This window comes from Eubalaena glacialis, chromosome 11 (genome assembly GCF_028564815.1).
Source record: "Eubalaena glacialis isolate mEubGla1 chromosome 11, mEubGla1.1.hap2.+ XY, whole genome shotgun sequence".
Classification (NCBI taxonomy): Eukaryota; Metazoa; Chordata; class Mammalia; order Artiodactyla; family Balaenidae; genus Eubalaena; species Eubalaena glacialis.
Genome location: NC_083726.1, coordinates 108,652,337 through 108,673,064, shown reverse-complemented (window position 1 = coordinate 108,673,064; position 20,728 = coordinate 108,652,337). Strand labels below are relative to the sequence as shown.

General features: G+C 38.4%; 1 protein-coding gene across 1 annotated transcript; it reads right to left on the bottom strand.

Moving 5' to 3' along the window:
• Positions 1-464: 464 nt before the first annotated feature.
• Positions 465-18,902, bottom strand: LOC133100659 (C-type lectin domain family 1 member A). The gene is made up of 6 exons (XM_061205004.1): positions 18,629-18,902; positions 9,040-9,138; positions 7,435-7,611; positions 4,775-4,926; positions 1,778-1,896; positions 465-838 (listed from the first exon to the last, which is right to left on the bottom strand). Exons 1-6 carry the CDS (start codon positions 18,741-18,743, stop codon positions 679-681), a joined length of 822 nt encoding a protein of 273 aa, XP_061060987.1. The 5' UTR covers positions 18,744-18,902; the 3' UTR covers positions 465-678.
• Between the last annotated feature and the right edge of the window lie 1,826 nt (positions 18,903-20,728).

Genomic DNA, 20,728 nt, shown 5'->3' with positions numbered 1-20,728 from the left:
ACCCCTAAAATTGATTTATCTCTAAATCGATGAAGTCAGTGGTTGTGATGGGGTTATTTGCAATGATTTCTGTTATGTGCGTGCATATTGTCCTGAGCTAGGGGCACCTGCACAGAAGCCAGCTGTGTATGCAGATGTCACAGTGTCTCTTTCACTTGCCATGACCTGATTGGATAACTCACCCTATCACAATTCGGTCGACTCATCTTTAAGCCACACATTGATGATATAAACGTGCCTCAAAAGATTTAAAATTTAAAATGTTAAAACCATCCTCTTGAAGACAGCATGCCTCTCCAAGACTTCTTATTTTTCTCAAATAATGAAATAATCAGTACTCTTGTAGAGTCCCCACAAACGCTCAATAAGGCACACACAACCACAACACCGATTGCTCTCACATTTTGAAGAGCGTCTTTACGCCGAATTTTTCCCCAAATCACAAGTCCATTCTAAAACCACCAACACTTTCCATTATTTACATTTATTATTATCAAATCTTCAGTACCTGGAAGGTATAAACAGGGATTAAATGGAAGGAAAAGGAACGGAAACCACACTAGGCCAGGCGCACATAAAGAGCTTGACTTTTGTTCTGCAGAGCAGAATCTTCCACTTCTCTGAAGGGAGCCTGCAGTTGCAGTTGTAGCTGGAGAACCATTGGCCTCCACGTCCGGCTCAGAGAGGCTCATGGAGCCTCTGTAGCTTCACCGTGGCCGCAGCTCTTTCACATGCACATCGCCTCAACTCTTTGCAGTCCTTGGAGAAAGCCTTTCCATTGAGGATGGTCACACAGTCCCTACTTCTTAGGCTGGTGAAATCTACTATAATCTCAAACCTCAAAAAAGAAAAAAAAGTTCATTTTATCATAGTTTACTTGTAAAATACAAAAGTACACAGAGAGCGTCCTAAGCGTGATAAAATTATAGAATAGACACCCATAATGAGTTTACTGGAAAGATGGGGTCACCAGACTCTTTCCTCAGTTTCCATACGCATTCTTAGAAGCATCAGGTCACCCAAAACAACAAAAACTATTTCTAACTAAAATTAAAATACACGTTATGATCCAATTTATCATTCGATTTTACTGCCACCTGAAAAATTATCTACCTTCTCTGTGACTCAGTTTATTTAACTGTAAAAAATAATCACATTGAATATGTACTATCTCCTGGAAAAATAAATCCTATATAGGTATATAGAAAGGTGTCTGCTTAAACAAGGCTTTAAACTGTAATATATTTTGATATAGATATTACGCTTACCGATCTCAAACAATATACCATACACATTCCTATCTAAATGCTCATATAAGTAAAACTAATTTTTGATAATATTACTGTTTATATTGTGAGTAAATCTATTCTCAGAGACTGTATTTTGAAAGATGTGCTCCCCATTTCACTGTACAGAAAGCCAAGAAATCTGAGGTCTTATACTGTCTCTGGGTATTGACAAGTTGTAGAGTTGTGCGATCTTAGGCAGGTCACCCATTACAACCTGGGCTTCAGTTTATTCACCCATAACAGAGCCCTCTCTCTCCCTCCCTCTCTCTCCCTCTCTCTCAGAGAATCCCGGTCTGTCTCTCTCACTGGGTTATGAGCCATTCTGAGAGTAAGTACTATGTTTTATACACCTTTGGAAGTCCTCCTACAAACACAGTATCCATACAAAGCAGATGTTCTCGCTTGTTGAACCAAATGGTTGGACTCTTGTCACTCAAGCAAAAGCTCTCTATTAAATGCGTTTCCCATGAAATGTGCTGAAGGCTTACAGTTCATGAGAGTAAGGGGCTCCGTCCATCCACAGCCAGGCCTTGCCGTTGCCGTTGCGGGATAGCCCTGTCCAATAAGAGTAGAAAAACTCAGAGTAGCTCTGAGTCATGGCAAACTCCTGTGAAAGGCACACAAGAAAACCTTTAGCTTTAGAATTGTTATATACATACAGAGATGTGTAGGGCTGGCCCTCACTTTTAATATGAGAACAGCACATGAGTCTTGCCCACATAGATGATAGTACATTTAAGAAAAAGAGTGTCCATGCTGAGGTCAGTTAATTTGTCCAAGTTAAAGAATTATTTTGTCTTAATAAGCATAGACTATCTGCTGATGTTCCAAAACCAAGAATCACATCAACCAAGATTTATAAATGACCCATTATTTTCAAGTCACAGGATTAAACAAGATTGATATAAAAAATATGGGATGTAGAGATGTGGAGTGATTCTGGAAACTGGAAGAATCTGGAAGGAAAAGTGCAGGAATGGGAAGTAATCTTCATGAATACATGTGAAAAGGACTGACCAGGAACGAGAAAAGAATAATGAATATACTTTAATGCAAAGAGGGGTAAAAGAAAAATTTATAAGGCTGATTTATGTCTCAGACTAAGATGGGAAAAAAGAGAAATGTTTCATATATATGCATATACATTTTTGTGTATTTACATATATGTAATTCCTTTTCTACTATCCACATTGAAAAATGTTTAAAGTTATTTATTTCCTTCTATATCATCTCACTCTTTAACACAGAAATTATCTAAATCTTTTATCATTATCCATTGTTATACCTTCCTTTTCCACGATACTATGAGTTCCTTAAGGACATATACTTTGTTTTGTTCATTTTCACATCCTCAATCCCTCGGATAATTAATGGCACATATTGGTTCAATAAAAGATTATTGGAAATATAAATGAAACTATCACTAAGCGATAGTTACAGAATAGGCATATCAAAGAAACTGTAGTTGAAAATATTGTTTCCAACTGAATGGTGGCCCCTTCACACTAAAAGTTCTATAAATAAATCATATGAAAGTGACTTAAATATATGCAAATACATGAAGTGCATGAGATAAAATTACTACGTAACTTTCATAATAATACTTCTAACCACTGCATCTAGTATACTTCAGCGGTATATCTGAATCCTCAGTTTGTGCTGGAGGTGGAGGAAACAGAGAATAAAAAAAATTAGGAGGTTTTATGCCAGGATACATTGGCTTAGTCAAATAAATCGCCTCTTTTTCTGCCTAAATTGAGCCATCAAGAGCCACCTGGAGGGGTGGGATAAGGAGGGTGGGAGGGAGACGCAAGAGGGAGGAGATATGGGGATATAGGTATATGTATAGCTGATTCACTTTGTTATACAGCAGGACTAACACACCATTGTAAAGCAATTATACTCCAATAAAGATGTTAAAAAAAAAAAGAAAGGATGAAAAAGATTATTTTAGAGGTTTGAGAGAGATTGCAGAGTTTCATTCATCACAGATTTCAGGAAGTGGATAGGAATTAAGATGTAACTAGAAAGATGTTAAGAGTTTGCACAGTTAGCAGGGTATTAATTTCAATTAAATAACTCTTTGTTGATAAACTACTCTGTGCCAAGACCTCTGCTAAAACAATGATAAATAAATAATGGTCATACCGCTTGAGGAATTAAATCCAAAGTCTATAGATACAGCCACTATGGAGAACAGTTTGGAGGTTCCTTAAAAAACTAAAAATAGAACTACCATACGACCCAGCAATGCCACTACTGGGCATATACCCTGAGAAAACCATAATTCAAAAAGAGTCATGTACCACAATGTTCATTGCAGCACTATTTACAATAGCCAGGACGTGGAAGCTACCTAAGTGTCCATCGACAGATGAATGGTAAAGAAGATGTGGCACATATATACCATGGAATATTACTCAGCCATAAAAAGAAACGAAATTGAACTATTTGTAGTGAGGTGGATGGACCTAGAGTCTGTCATACAGAGTGAAGTAAGTCAGAAAGAGAAAAACAAATACCGTGTGCTAACATATATATGAAATCTTAAAAAAAAAAAAAAAAAGGTTCTGAAGAACCTAGGGGCAGGACAGGAATAAAGATGCAGATGTAGAGAATGGACTTGAGGACACGGGGAGGGGGAAAGGTAAACTGGGACGAAGTGAGAGAGTGGCATGGACTTATATATACTACCAAGTGGAAAGTGGATAGCTAGTGGGAAGCAGCCGCATAGCACAGGGAGATCAGCTCGGTGCTTTGTGACCACCTAGAGGGGTGGGAAAGGGAGGGTGGGAGGGAGACCCAAGAGGGAGGAGATATGGGGATATATGTATATGTATAACTGATTCACTTTGTTATAAAGCAGAAACTAACACACCATTGTAAAGCAATTATACTCCAATAAAGATGTTTAAAAAAAAAAAATCCAAAGGCAATAATAAATGTAAGAGAAAAGGGAACAATCACGCCACTTTAATAGTGAACTTTAATTGCATGTACTTACTCAATATATGCCAATTTCATTTTCATATTTGCCTTGACCAGTCTATGTTAGGGTGTAAACTTCTGGAAGGCTAGATATTTATTTGCAGATTATGGCAATGATTTAATTAAATGTTTTTCAATCAAAAGTTTCGTCACTTTCACATGGAAAGACAGGAAGTGCTACATTCGTGTCTCTGACGTGGCATCAATATTGTTCCCTTCCTACCCAAACCAAAAGAGGTTAAGAAATTAAGACCTTCTTCATTTGATTCCTGACTGATGGGGAACTTGAAGGTCTTTCTCTCATGTTTCTAAGGTGTGGATACTTGTGGAGATCATTCCACAAATGATGACCTCAGGGGATCATTCAAAGCAATAGGAATAAGACTTAGGCCTTGATTGCAAAAAACAGGAGAGTCTGTGGGCTTTGACTCCTTAGAATCTTTTAAAGATTTCTTTCTGAGAGTACTTCAAACACTGACCAAGCCTCAGGACCTTACCAGTACTTCCTGTGTATTTATCTTCAGCATGGTCGAGTTCTCAGCAATGCAGAAATATTCACAACCCTGCCAACTCTTGCTTTCTTTATAGAATTGGTAGCATTTGTCCGCATGCCACTTCCATTTTTCTGGGCAAGGGCTGCATCTGTGTTCTTGAAAAGAAACCAAATTTAATGTTATTTTCTACCCAGGTCCATTGTTTTTGTTCTCTTGAAATTACATAATATTTGATGATGCAAGAAAGAACTGATTCCCTCGCTGTTAGATATTTAATTGCCCAATGATAATTACAAATATCTACTGAACACCCACTATATGCCAGGAATTATAATTGGGTATACAATGGGAATTAAAATAGACACTACCTGCTTTTATGGACAATGGAATCTAGTAATGAATGATTGGAACTTCAGTGTTCCTTGCCCCGTGTAATTCAGCATACAGAGAGGATATTCAATTTCATAAAGAACTTTTCATCTGTTCAAAAACTCAATATGCATTGGATTTGGGAAACCATTGAAGTTTCTATAATTTTCTTCCTCAAAATCCACTTATATAGTAGTAAAAGGATTTTTTAATGAAATATATATCAATAAGATCTGGATTATTTTTTCATTCAAAGCATAAGTGAATAAAATTTTAGAAAAAAATCACATAAATACAATACTAAGCCAAGCATGAGTTAAAATGGTAAATCTCCATGTGTCAGAAATTGAAATGGTCATCAAAGTCAGAGAAATAAGTGCACAAGTCAAGGGTAAGATGGACTGAGTGCGTCGTGATTGTAAATACAGGAACTAGGCCCTGAGAACCATGGTCTTATCACCTATGTGGATACATGGCCTTGGGCCTTTGAGAGTTGGGCACCTGTATCCACATCCCTTGTCAGTGTATGGTGAGATGGGAACTCAATGATTCCACAAAAATGTCTTTATTTTAAAAGCAATCCAGTGTCAAAATGTTAACATGTGAAAATCTGAGTGGTCAATACACAAATGGATATTACATTATTGTTCGTATTTTTCTGACTGTTTAAAATATTTCATAAGGTAAAATGAGGTTTTAAATAAATCAATAATTTGGGAGATTTGCTTTGAAAGTCGGGTTATATCTCTGGCCCAGACCTTTTTCCTTATATATCAAACTGCCTACTCATATCACCACACACATCTAAGGGATATTTCAAAGTCAACATGCTCAAAACAGCATCCCTGGTTCCTAACCTCCCCCCTCATGACTACAGCATTCTTCCCCATTTCACTTGATCACATCTTTATGCTTCTAGTTGCTTTGCCCCAGAACTCTGGAGTTATCTTTGACTCCTTTATCTCTCTCACACCCCACTTTATTCCATCATGCATTCATCTCCACCAATAATATCCTAGCTTGAGGAACCATTCCCTCTTTCCTGGATTATTGCAATAGTCATCTCTCATGTGATTTCTCTGTTTCTATCCTTCCTACCCTCTCCCAGTCTATTTTCAACATATTTGTAGAATGAGCCTTTAAAAACTCATGTCAGACATGTATTTCTCCTGCTCGGGGTCCTGAAATGAATCTTTCTTTTGCTCAAAATAGAAGTCAAACCCCTTACAATGTCCCTTAATGCCATGAATAATCTGGTAGGTGTGTTAATTATCTTGATCTTGATAATCACTGCATAATGTATGTGTATATCAACTCATCATGTAGTATACTTTAAATATATATCATTATATTTGTCAATTATTCCTCAATAAAGTTAAAGAAGAATAAAGAAAATAAATAAAATTATGACCACTGAGATCATTAGTCGTGTAGGAAAGAATCACTTAGAGAAGTGGAAGTGTGCGTGTTGATGTTATTTACTGGGTAACAATGAAATCAGGCTGTCTGGTTAGTGTGGAAACCAGTCTGTGTGTGGAAGACTAGGAGACTTCATCTTACTGTAGAGTCCACGAAAGAAAAATCGGAGACTTGGAAATGTGTCTGGCTTCCTATGCACGCATAATAAGGAGAACAGAAAAGAAGACAGACTTGAATAGAGCTGGGTGTTATGAAACCCAGAAGGATAGAAGACAAAGAACTAAGGTGATGCTTCTAGGCTTGTCCAGTAGTATTTACCAAAGCACAGTTCATCCAACATTGGCATTGTCATCATAGGTGGTACTTAATAAAATGCAGATTTTTGGTACCCAGACAAGTCATACTACATTAAAATAACTAGAGCTTGATTCCATTTATCTGTCTTTTTAACTCGATTCCTATATGATTCTTAAAATCCAGGAACTATAGTTATGAGTTCATTAACTTCTTAATGAGGAAGGATTTGTGAAAACATTATGAAATGTATCCTACTCTTAGGTATTTATGTGCCAAGGTCAATTGAGAAAAAAACCTGTATTTTATTTACTTGTAGTGTTATTTTGGTTAATTGAAGTTAATTGTATTTATTATTCTAAATGTCTGAATTTGCTGAATCCCTTCACGTTCTGTAAAACAGACACAGCTGAACTACATGATCCCAATAACTGGGGATGATCTGGATGTCCAAACTCTTTATTACGTTTGCCAGACAACTAGTTGAATAATATATGGTTCCCAGGTACACTGATGGGAGAATCAGCCCTATACGGACAGATATCCTGAGGGCAGAGGGGAGCTCAAGGAACAGGACTCACCTCCAGTTTTGTTATAGAGCTCACGACAGAGTTTTTCAGCCACGTGATGCAGAGTTTCTGCAAGCTTCCTTTTCTGAGTTTGGAGAGATTGCAGCTGTCGGGAGAGATTCCCCAGCCTTTCTTCCTTTTGAGAAATGTTTTCTTGCTGAGTGTTGGAGAGCTGGTAGAACTGAAAAACTAACCCAAGTTACCAAGTCAGACTGGACACCTTATAGGCTTCACTTCTATTTCTATTTCTATTTTCTACATCTGGGGAAGACAACAACAGTATGTTATTTAAGATCCCAGGCTCTGGGCGCATTGCCTACACTCAGGTTTGGACTATACAGTACATAATAAATTGTATTGCCTTGGGCAAATTAATTTCTGTTTCCCTATCTGAAAATATGGAGTCATAATGACAATTCCTGACTTCAGGGATAAATTCCTTAACCATATTTACTGCTCAATAAATCTTTCTGTGTACACTGTCAAACCATTACTCAACCTAAAATCATAAATCCATTTATCTATTGATCGTTATATTGAGTATTGACAATGTACCATATATTGTTATCCCATTCAGTCACTGAAAGAGTCATGTTATTGTTTCTATATTTTTATAGCTTTGCAGTTGGGCTCAGTGAGAATAGGTAACCTTCTCAACATCACTTGGCTAAAAAATTTCAACACTTAGCTTTAAACTCCAGGTTTCTAAATCTAAGTAAAAAAAATTCTTCATGAATCATGAGAGTTGCTTTATACTGCTAAAAAGAATGGTGTATGCAAACCAACAGTTATATCAAAATGAAGTAAAAATTTGGGAGCCAGGGTAGAAACGCTAAGATACATTTTTTTTTGAATTTTAAAATTTAAGATTACAAACAAGTTCTAAAATTTTCTATAAAAATCCAATTTTGACATTTGAACCTGCTTTTCTATGTCATCTTTTACCTTGAACCACCTTCTTCAACTGTTCAGGACATATTGCTGTAGGGTCCCATCTGATGAAACCCATTTACTCACTTCCTTTTTAAGTTTTTTACTCTGTCCTTACTAGTTTGAAATATAAAGACTTTATACGTGAATTCTTCCTTATTTGATTTTCATGAGTCTTTGCAAAATGATTCTATAACTTCCTGGACTTTTTGAAAAACATTACAGCGATTAAGACCTGGTCTATTCTCCGTATATTGAGTGGGGTGGGATATAAATGAAATCTTTTCCTCTGATTAGCCCACTGAGCCATGAATGCTAAAAGCAAAAACCACTGCCGCTGTCGTCTTTTGTGGAATGGAAGAGGGCTGAAGTATGCATTCATTAAAAATTGCTGATGTTAAATATTGATATATAAACAAACAACAAAAACCTTCTTATCTCAGAATGTAAAAGTCTAGCTGGTAAGTGATTGTTGCATTTTAATGTTTCTTCCACTATGCTCATCATTTACAGAGTTGCATTAGAATAAGGTACATCATTTACAGAGTTGCATTAGAATAAGGACTTATACACAGGCTGCAGAATCAAAGTAAAAAAAAAAAAAAAAAAGAATATCATAACAAGTATTTCTCATCCCAGACAAACCTTGGAACCAGGATCTTCCCCCAAGTCAGAGTGCAGACTTACACACAAGCCCCAGAGCTGCCAGGCTAATCAGCAGCACCGAACACAGAGTCAGCAGGATCAGGGCCACTGGACGCCAAGCTGAAGAGGGACGCCGATGCTCTGCAGGGGACAAAAGAAAAGACACTTTTTCTTCCTCTTGGATCTATGTCAGCAGCAAGCTAGTGAGAGGAGTTGGTTCCGGGAAGAAGCAAAAATTTTCAGGACAACAGTATTCAGGGGCTAGATAACATTCCCTCTGTCCTGGGAAACGCTGTCACAAGGCTCCACGCCGAGCCTCACTTATCACGGCTAGATTCTTTCACAAGCCCCACCCACTCCTACCCTCCCCATCCACCCCGTCCTACTTTGCACTGAATCAAGTTCTATGCATTACCATCATCTCCATACGGCTATTTGTATAACCTTCTTTCTGTCAAAATGAGAGTTGTAAAAGACTCCCACGAAAATGCCTTCACAGAGAACAATTTTTCACATCATCATCAAAGAGGCGGAATTAATTTGTTGTTACTTTTTGCAAAACGCCCCCCTCCCATATGGTTCTTCCGAAAAAGCAAATTGCCTATCAGTAATGAGAAATGATTGTTTTACTGTTTCTTTTTGGGATTTCTTTGTCAAAAGTTTCTCTCTTGTAAGGATTTTGTTTGCTCCTTCATTTGATTTTATAGCTCCAAAAATAGATTCTAAAAGCAACATGATCATCAGTTTCTCAAGGATGGATCTAAGTGATCTCAACTTTGTACCTATTAAGGAAAAAAAGAAAAAAAAGCTGTAGCCAGCATCCTTCCTTTGCCCACACCCCACGGGTTTGCCTTGTGGTGATTGCAGAGGCTCTGCTGGGTCAAGAGTAAGCCCATCACCTAGTGAGGTCATCTAAAATAACCTAGTGAGGTTATCTAAAATTAAACTTTACAGGTTGATTTTTTTTAAAAAATCTATTGACTTTTCAGCAATATTTCTGTCAGCACAGGGCCGGCTCAGCTAAATTCATCTCCTGGCCAAACTGCTTTCTATACACTGATTTATGTGAGATTCTGAATCATAAACAGATATAATAGAGATTTGCTTTCTCCCCTATTTCCTTCAATTAGCTGGCTTATCTGATTTGGCCTAAATTTTTCTGGAAATTGCTAGCTTCTCACGGCATTGTCCTTCAGAATATCTCAAATCAACAGAACATAAAAGAATAAGATCACAGAGCAGAATATAGCTTAAGCTAAACATCCTCTCCAAAACCCTACGTCTCTTTAAAGTTCTATATAGCCCAAGAAAATTAACCAGGTGGATGTTTCTAGACTCCAGAGGCAAGTACATATGTAGACCCACCACCATGGTAGCTTTATTTTCTCCATCATCTGTTATTACCATCAAATATACTCTATATCTTACTTATTTGAGGGAAGGGGGGTTATGTCTGTCCTACTCCAGGAGAAAATAAGCTCCTTCTTGGAAAAGACTATTGTCTGTTTAGTCACTAGAACATCAGTTCTGGCACCTAGAACATCAGTTGAAATAAGTTCAATTAAAATTGAATGAATGACTGTGTTTAGTATGTATAAATATCTCTGTTATATACTTGGCTCCTCCTGCTGAAACCCATTCATATTAATACACATCTCAAAGGCATAAAATTTTAAAAGATCCTGCCCCTTTTTTATGATTAATAATTCCCCAGCCAAAATTAGAAATAAGAAGAAAGTAAAGAAGAAGAACTATGTAAATCAACCAAATCATTTATACCTCCAGAAACCCACTTTTCCTTGTATAATATTTGGGGCAAGGGAGATGTTGATTTTCTGCCCAAAGGGTCAACAAGAGTGGACTTAAATCCTTACTGTGAAATGAGGGGATGGAATTTAGGGATTAGAACATTATTTAATAATAATTATATCCATGCAAAGAATAAATACATGATCCTTCCTAAGGCTGCCTCTAGGACATAATAAGAAAGAAATGTAGTGTATCTCTGCTAAAGGAAACAAAGTTTTAAAAGTTCCCTTCTAAGGAGTCATCTTTCCCTGATCATTTGGAAATGTCTTTACCCGGACTCTCCTCTCTCTACCTCTTCCTTGCTCCCCGTCTCCTTCCCTCCTTGTTTCAATATTCACAATCCCTCCTGTTTTAACTAAAGACCCAGAGAAACACAACCTTAGGTAGTTTCTACAGCAGGTGTGACCATTTCCTAGGAAACCAGGCTTCTATGATGGAAAGGCTATAGTGTTGCAAGTTTTAATTTTTCCTTTTCTTTGAAGCTGTATTTCCCTCTAGGTATTTTCTTTTCTGACTGTGGGTTTACCATTCCTGAGTTTTATTCCAAGTGCCTGGATCATAATGAGGTCTCTCTCTAGGGACCACTCCCACCCTAAAATAAGAAAAAATAAGCTTCCTGGGAGGTGCTTCAGTTTGGCTTGGCTTTCTTGCGGTTTTAGTTTTTGGAAGAGAACCCCTATGCTGTCTCGAGGCATGTTTAGAAAAAGGTGTGGACAGGCCCAGGAATGATACAAAGATCCCTAGGAATAACAAGATATATATAGAAAAAAACACCCCTTTCCTGTATCCTCTTACTATAACTATACTATAAAAGGCTATAGTGCTAAGGTCAAGTTTTGAATATAAATCCCTTTGTAGTTATGCGAAACTTTGTGGATGAAGAGAGTTGTCAATACTTGACCAGCTGCCCTTCATCAGGCATCAGAGGGAACACTTTGTACACCTCCACTCCCAGGCCTTCTAAGAAATGAAACAAACATTACCAAATGTAGGCTATTAATATGCCTCTGAAATAGAAAGGATCTTAAAAGCTTGAAAAGACACAAAGAATTTAAATAATTTGCACAAAGCCACATTGCAGACTAGTGGCAGAGCCAGAATTAAATTGTCACACTTAGCACCTCAGTTTGTACCTTTCCCTGCGAACCATAGCACATCAGTTGGTATCCTTCCTATGAACCAGCCTCACAGGGACATGGCGCTAAACAGGTGACAAGGTATATAATATTTCAGAAGTGACTTACCTCATCCTTTAGATTACTGACAACATTTTTCAATCATGAGACATTGCTGATTATATATCTGACTTTTGGATATATTTTTAAATTTTAAATAGTGTCTTTGTAGCAACTTTGTTTCCTTAATCCTCGCATGTGGTACACAGTAAACCTCATGGGAAAAGGTTGGAGGTTCTGTGGTTTGAGCATATTTTTCAGTGTTCGTGAAAATGCATGTTTCCTTTCTCCTAGGAATCGATTTCAGATATTTGCTATTTTCATTCTTAAAGTAAATGAGTGTTACTTCTCCTATAATTTCAACAGACTATACTTCTAAAAACATATAAGCTATTTCTAGAATATCGAGTTTCTAATTCACAGCAATTAGAAAGTCAATTGTATTTTTCCTTCTCCTTTTGAGCAAAATTTACATGAGTCCATTGTACATCCAGTCAAGGGGTTTTGTTTCTGAAACATAATTCAAAAATAACATTACTATTAATGATAATTGCTAACATTCCTTGAGTTACTGAGATAAATGCTGTATATGAATTATCTCATCGATCTTTACAAATACCTTATGAGGTAGATGCTATTATAATCCCAATGTTATAGGTAGGCAACTGAGACCTAGAGAGCTTAGTTGCCTTACCCAAGGACACACAGCAACTGATAATAGTACTTACGGAGTGTGTTATATATGTTGTAGTATTTCATTTGAATCTCCCAATAATTATTCGAGGGCACTATTTTTTTTTTTGTTTGAAACTTTGGAAGCCATTTTAATAAATGAAAAGTCCAGCAAAGGTACATTTACTGAGAATAAAGCTGCCCAGGATAATGAAAGTGCCAGGTAGTTTGAGGTGTTTTTGTTGCTGGTAATTGATGTTCTTTTCGCTCTGCTTTTGTTTGGAATTGCAGCGGACACTGTGGTGACTGCTCCCCCCTTGCAGAGCCAAGGTTTAGAGCAGCTGTTGTACCAGGAAGCCCTTGAACTAGTTTAACTCGGGGGGTTGAGACTCATGGGCATTCCCCAGGTGACAATTCTTCCATAATGCCCACAAGGGCTACCCGTGTTGTCACAAATGGCAAGCTTCCATTCTGTTTTATTCCATTGTATGTATTGGTGATGATTTTCCAGATGCAACACCAATGGCACGATCCATGAAAGAAATAGTTGATAAGCTGAACTTCGTTAAAATTTAAAATGTCTGCTCTGGGAAAGACACTGTGGAACAGCAATTTCCTTGGTTCTTGTCCTCTCCAGGGAAAGAATTCAGATGAGAGGCATAGAGCAGTTTTAAGTAGTAAACTGCTACTTTAATTAAATTTAATTAAGTTTAAATTAAGCAAAGGGAAAGTACACTCCCAAGAAAGGATGAGAGTGGGCTGTCTGGAAACCAGAAGCAGCCAAGAAGGCACTATTTTCAACCTTTATTTGGATAAGAAAACTGCAGTGCCCAGGAGCTGCTTAATTTGCTTTGGGTTGCAGAGCTAGTAAATGATGGAGCCAGACGTTCTATCCAAGCACTCTCATTCCAGAGCTGATTGTTTTTTGGGTTTTTTTTAAATTAATTAATTAATTAATTTTATTTTTGGCTGCGTTGGGTCTTCATTGCTCCCTGCGGGCTTTCTCTAGTTGTGGCGAGCGGGGGCTACTCACTGTGGTGGCTTCTCTTTCTTGCAGAGCACGGGCTCTAGGCGTGCGGGCTTCACTAGCTGTGGCTCGTGGGCTCTAGAGCGCAGGCTCAGCAGTTGTGGCGCACGGGCTTAGCTGCTCCGTGGCATGTGGGATCTTCCCGGACCAGGGCTCGAACCCGTGTCCCCTGCTTTGGCAGGCGGATTCTTAACCACTGCGCCACCAGGGAAGTCCCCAGAGCGATTGTTTAAAATCATTTTCCAGCCCTCCCAACAAATCCCACATTAATATTTGCCTGTATATGGCAGTTCCATATGGAATTACAGAAACACTAGCATTTTACCACTTGCAACTTTTCACTTCTATATTGTGAATATGTTCGTAATAGTCATTTTAAATCATACATTCTCCACTCTACCACCAAGGTGAGCTTACTAAATTTACTCTCTCCCTTAAGGAGAGATTGTGCCTCAGCATGCTATAAAAGGCCCTCCACGGTAGACTCTCATCCTACTTTTTAGCCACAGCTGCCCCAAACCCCCTCATCCACCCCTTCTTTGAGGACTACCCATTCCTCAGACCAACAGTCTACCTTGCCATCCTGTTTGATTCTGCTGACGTTTCCCAAAATGATCTTATCCTGATCTAAATTCCAATCCAAAATCAATACCTCATCTCCCCCCTCTGTACTCTCGTCTTCCTTCTTTTACCCAGGAATACACTGTGCCAAGCTAGTTCTTATCTCTGTGCTTTTACCTTTGCATGTGGGTTCCTCACTCTGGAAAGGTCACCCAGTGCCTGAGTTGCTCTTCCTGGAAAACTTAGACTCAGACTTACAGACTAGGTCAAATGTCACCTTGACCAAAAATACCCACATGACTAAACATGGTCAGTAACTTATTCACTCTTCTTTGCTTCTGTGGCCTCCTACATATGTTCAATAGCAGTGCATGACATGTTCTTCTAATTAGTGATTCAGATTATTCCTTCCACTTCTCCAAGCACCTAAAAATAGAGTCTCCCCAGTGCTACCGTAATGCTAAATATTTAGTAGGCATGAATTAAAGATTTGTTGAATCAATTCGATGAGATTTATGCCATGAATCTTTTTTTCTTTTTTTAATTGTTATTGGAGTCCAGTTGATTTACAATGTTGTGTTAGTTTCAGGTGTACAGCAAAGTGAATCAGTTATATATATACATATATCCACTCTTTTTTTAGATTCTTTTCCCATATAGGCCATTGCAGAGTATTGAGTAGAGTTCCCTGTGCTATATAATAATCTATATTCCTTCTTATTTCTAAAACAGTAAGCTGTTTTTCGCCTTCCTCATACTTGTACTCGCTGCCGTATTGACTGTTTATTATTTTTAAAATTCACTGTTCATTACCATTGACTTGTCCATTTCTCTTGAAGTTATTGTCTCTTGGCTTCCTCTCCCCTGTTCCACATCATCACTCTTTACCACTCATCCTTAGCAGCTCCTACTGGAGTCTCTTTCTTAGCCTGCCCCTCAATTGTACTCCCTAAGATTCTCTCTTTGGCACTCTTCTCCAGTGTTTTGTCTTGTTTTGTTTTCATTTTCATTTTACATTCCCCAGTGATCTCACTCAGAAAGTTTAATTCCTACCTAAATGCCAACAATTCTCACATGTATACGCAGTTCAGAATCCTTACCTCTGACCCACATGCTGTATATACAAGTGCCTTAGGGCAACTCCACTTGCATGTGCCTTCTCTTACAAGCATCTCAAACTTAAACTGAATCCATCATCTTTCCCATTCCTCCTGTAGTTTCTAGCTCACTTCATGGTAGCACCATCTACGTGTCGTCAGATGGAACCTACTCCACCTATGCTCTCCCTCTCCTTGCCTTCCCCCTTGTAACCAGTCACCGATTCTTTAAACTCTCCCTCCTCAATATCTTTTATATCTGATTCCTCCTCCTCACTTCCACACCACTTCAGTTCAGGTTCTTCTCCTCTCATCCTTAGACTAGTGCAAAATCTGGGTATTAGCTCATCCAGTTTCATACTCCTCATGCAGCCTAGATGGTCTTCTAAAAACACAAAATTGATCATGTTATTCCCTGTTTAAGTCCTACTCATTTCAGCTACTGAATAGAATCAAAATACCTCCGTATGACATAATGTCTTCCGTAACTTTCCAGACTTACCTCTTGTCAACCTTCCCCCTCCAGCTCTGCCCCTCAGCCATAACATATTTGTTAACATTCTCTGAAAAACAGTTACATAAGATTGCCATGGCTCTCCTCTTATGTGTCTGCCTGCCTGTAGTGCCTGCAGCCACTTAAACCTCCCATTTCTGCTCCCATATCCTGGGGAACATCTTAAAGTCAAGTCCACTCAATGGTCACTCCCTCTCTCAAACCTTTCCTGATCTCTACCCCTACCAGACAGAAGTGACCAAGCTTTCCCTTATACCAAGCTCATGCCCCGTCACGGCACTGTATCACACTTGCTGCTCAGTTGACAGTTGTATTAGACAGTTGTATTAGTTTCCTCTTATGCAGGGATCATGTCATATTTGACATTGTATCCTCAGTACTTTGCGACATGCCTGGCATAACATGACCCCAAGCATAAATTTAGGGAAAGGAGGTCTGAGGGTGTTGTCTTTCGTTTTTACTTTCTATCCTCTGAATGATTTGGCATTTTTTAACACAGACATAAATTTTATATCGAAAAATTGAAAACTAGAAAATAAGTGAATGTGTATCATTTATTTTTATTAATTCTAAAGAAAACATTAAAATTTTCTAGTCATAGCTGTGCCCCAATATTACATTGAATCTGAATCTTCTGCATTGCCAAAAAATTCCCAGAGTAGTTGTTGCTATTATTTTTAACAGCAAAATGATGTCAGATCTGTTTTTCTAACAGATAGTTAGACTTCTAGAGTGACATTCCTCTAAACACTTGCGTTATCACCAGATGGAAACAAAATGTCAGACACATAGGGTAAGATAACTATTTTCAGGTGTTTGCCTCCAAGATCCTTCTTTGTAACCCCTATTCTTGCTGTTTCCATTTCCATTCTTACAGAAAGGCTGCCAGATGTTTCAGCTGGTGCTTTATCCTGCTCCACCCCCCTCTCCACCCTCAACCTCCGCGGAACTTATCTGTACACCCTGTTCTTGATTATGCTGATCACTAAGCCTTGGGAGAGTTCCCAGCTCCAGTCAAAGGTGAAAATGAAGTTGTACACAAACCACTTGAAACCACAGCTGGCTCTTCACAGGATTTGTTGGAGGAAAACATACCATGTCCTGTTACACATATCCGGTGGCTACAGAAACTGACATCCCAATGTTATCACTTTGCTTCCCATCAAGGAGGCTGGAAATCCCCAGGACCGCCTCACAACTTACTAGATAGTTTAGTAAAAATTAATAAGTAAATAAAAATGTAAAAAGCAGCCACATTAGTGGGTCTCAGGTCGAGGGTCATTCAACGAATAGAATGTGAATGGAAACGTTTAGTAAGAAAAGGGAAGAACACCTAAAAGTTTTTTGATAAAGGAGAAAAGGAAGAGAACGGTGAAAAAGTGAGCGCCCAGATTTTAAAAGGTGAAGAATATCTGGATATGGTCAAAAAGTTACGACATATGAAAATATAGGCACTACATGAATCTCTCTCTGATGCAGATCCACACAAAAATTTTAAACAGATCACTTTAAGAATTCTCAAGGAATGAAATATTGAAAAGGAACTCACATTTTTGATGTGTCTGCACCGTACCAAGGACTTTTATTACCTAGTTATCAACCTTAGTACTTATAGCCACCTGATAAGAGAGGTTTTGTTACTTCTATTTAACATTAGTTCAAGTTAATATGAATTAATATGTATAAGTGCTTAGAACAATATCAGACACATAATAGGCACTGTATACATGGTTACCATCATTAACATTTTATAAATGAAGAAGCTGAGGCCGCAGGATACTTAAGTAACTTGTCCAATATCACACAGTAAGTGACACCCCTGGTATTAGAACCTAGTCCTGTCTCTACTACAGTTTGATGTCTTTTTACTAGAACTTAACTCACATTTCTGCCTTAGATTGGCTGAGTTTCCTAGGAAATAAAATCCTTCTTTATGTGTGTGAATTGTCTCTTCAATGGACATAGTAGTAATATATATCATTACATAGTAATGATATATATTATTACTATGTCAAAGGGTGAATTATTTGAAATAGAAGCATAAGATGTAACTAAAACTAAATACTTTCATAATTTAATCCAATAATATTCTAGGAGTCAACAGAACAAAAGGGAATGGGATGGGATGTAATTGCATCTGGGGCCACTATTTACATCAACAAGTCAGGATTTCAAAGGTGAAGGGACCTTGGAAGGCATTTGATTTAATCCCCTGCCACTTCATAGATGATAAAGCAAATACTTAATGTTGGCATGACTCTCACAAGACCTCACAACTTCAAGATGCAGAACTATTATAACAAAATATCAGGGTTGGTGTGTCTGCTTGGAAAACCCCCTCTAAAGTCATGAGTTCAAAACCTGCAAAAAGGTAGCCTTTATAAATCTAAATTTCCAGATCAGATCACAGCTGGTAAGTAAAACAGCACTGGATCTGGCCTTCATGGGAACGCAGGAAGGGGAAGGGACATTGCACTCATTGTAGATACAGTCTCACGTCTCTGTGCTGAAACTGCTTGGTAAAAGCAACACACCCTCAACTGCAAACCACTCTGCCAGAGACAGAATCTTAGAAAAACATCTATGCATATACGTTTAATTTTTCACACATTCATGTATGTGGCAGGCGAGTTGTAGAAAGTGCACCGTTACACATTATTGTAAATCACGAAAACATTTTCTCTCTTTCCTTCACTTTGTGCATTCCTAGGAGAGGTGGCTCATCTTGTGCATTTCTCAAGGGTCTGGCCAATTTGGACTACGGGAGACAGGGTACCTGTGTGGCCAGGCTCTGGCCGCTGGGTTGCAGTAGAGGCTCGAGAATGCAGGCTCATCGTGGTGTCCCCATCAGCATCCAGCATGTCCCTCGTGCTGCTGTACTTGGCCTGCATCCGGATTCCTGCAGTGGTGACCGTGAGCTATGATGGTTGGATTTCCCCAAGTGAGACAGCTCAGAAACCGAGGCACTGAATGGCATTCCTAAGGTTCTTCTCTCTGAGCAAGTAGCAGAGGAAGCCTCCAGCTCCAGTTCCTGTCTGGAGAGGCCCGGCCCCTCTCCTGTGAACTTGGACTCTGATTGCCAAATTGGTCAGGGGGAGGGGAAGTAGCATGTGTTTTCTATTTGGGCGGTCTCTGAACAATTACTGAAGGGGTTGCCCTTGTCAGCTCTCTTTTGCTTACTTGTTACTACTTCCTGTGTAACTGCAGTGTAAAAGGTGGCAAGAGTTTACAATTGCTGAAGATTCCTTCAGACTCTGTAGAGCGATAAGCCCAGTCAGAGGGACCTCACCCGGTTCTTACCCATCACACACTCACCGTGTCACTCAGAGTAAGTTTAACCTCTCTGTGCGTTTGTGAAAAGAGAAAAGACTATAGGACAAGCCTTTTCCTTTCTCCAAGGGCACAGTCTAAAGCATCATATACACGGAATGTCAGCCTAAGAGAGTCCTTTGGGGGATATCTAATTGATACTACTCTTTCATTTTACAAAAAGGGAGATTGAAGTCCAGCTAGATGAGGTGATTGCTCTAAAGTCACATAGCTGGTTAGGGACAGAATTAGCTTTAAAAATGCTCTCTGGTAGTCAATTCAATGATCTTTCTTCGTACAGCATGTGGACTCAATTTAACATTTTGTATACAACACATTTGGTACACAGTGATCATGAACAATCACATATTTTACTGGAAGTCAGGACTTTTAGGATTATTACTACCTATGACTTTAGAAAACCAGGTAACGATTTTTTGCCTAAATTTCCTAAGCTGAGAGGGAAATCAGAAGATTGCTTTAGATAATATCCAAAAATTTTTCCCAAATAAGTACAACAGAATTACATTACTCTATCAATGCTTTTCTGTATTTTGGGAGATAGCTTGGTTAAATCAAACGTACTAAATACAAAGGAATGTGGAAGATGCTTGGGCTGGAGCAACCAGACCCTAGGAGAGATGGATCAGGAAGCATATACTGTGAATTCACTATGTGTCTCAAGCTGTGCACTGCTCATCAGATCATTTTAAATTAAACAAATCTAAAGAGACCTTTCTCCTGCATAATGCCCTATAAAAAGTAGGATATCAAAAGTTATTTGGTCATTTGCATTGGATTGATGTATTAGAAAATGTTACAGGAGAGAAGGCAGTAAAAAATTGCAAGGGAGAGAGGTAAGTGAAGCACATATGAACATGAAGTAAGAAGATAGGATATTAGAAATTGTCACAGCTGAGGTGTTGTAATTTAGGAGGTGCTGATAATTATGATTCTAATGAAATAGCACTTAGAGTTATTTCTCAAGCTTTATTCAAGTAGATTCTTGATAATTTTTACCAACCCACATTAACATTTTTAATACTTGTCCTTAAATATTTTTTTCAACCATGACAAAAATATTTTTTGGATACCTACTTTATTGCAGGCACTATTCTCAGATTCTGAGATCCATCAGTGGAAAACAAAACTCTCTGTACTTTTAGTGCCTACATTGTACGGAAGAAGGCAGATGATATACAAGAAAGGTAATAAGTAAGTAAATAGTAGAATATATTATACTGTGATAAGAGTTATGGAAATATACAGAGGGTGAGGGAGGTTAAGAATGTACAGGAAGGTGGGCTGGTAATTTTAAATAAGGTAGTCAGAGTCAGCCTCATTAACACGTGATACTTGGGCAAAGACTTGAAAGAGGTAAAAGAGTAAGTCCTGCAGGTATCTAGGGTAAGAATAGTTCAGGTAAAGGGACGGGGAAGCTCAAAGACCCTGAGATGCAAGCATGCCAGCTGTGGCTGGAAACAAGAGAGAAACCATCATCCTAAATGGAATGAGTCATGAGGAGAAAAGCAGCTTAGCTCGAAGGAGTAAATGGCCAGCAATTGTC

Coding starts and splice junctions, on each gene's coding strand:
- LOC133100659 (XM_061205004.1), bottom strand. CDS start 18,743: ATGCAGGCCAAGTACAGCAGCACGAGGGACATGCTGGATGCTGATGGG. Junction 4,927..7,434: donor GCTCTATAACAAAACTGGAG/GTGAGTCCTGTT, acceptor TTTCTTTTCAAG/AACACAGATGCAGCCCTTGC. Junction 839..1,777: donor GCCCCTTACTCTCATGAACT/GTAAGCCTTCAG, acceptor TTCTTTTTTGAG/GTTTGAGATTATAGTAGATT.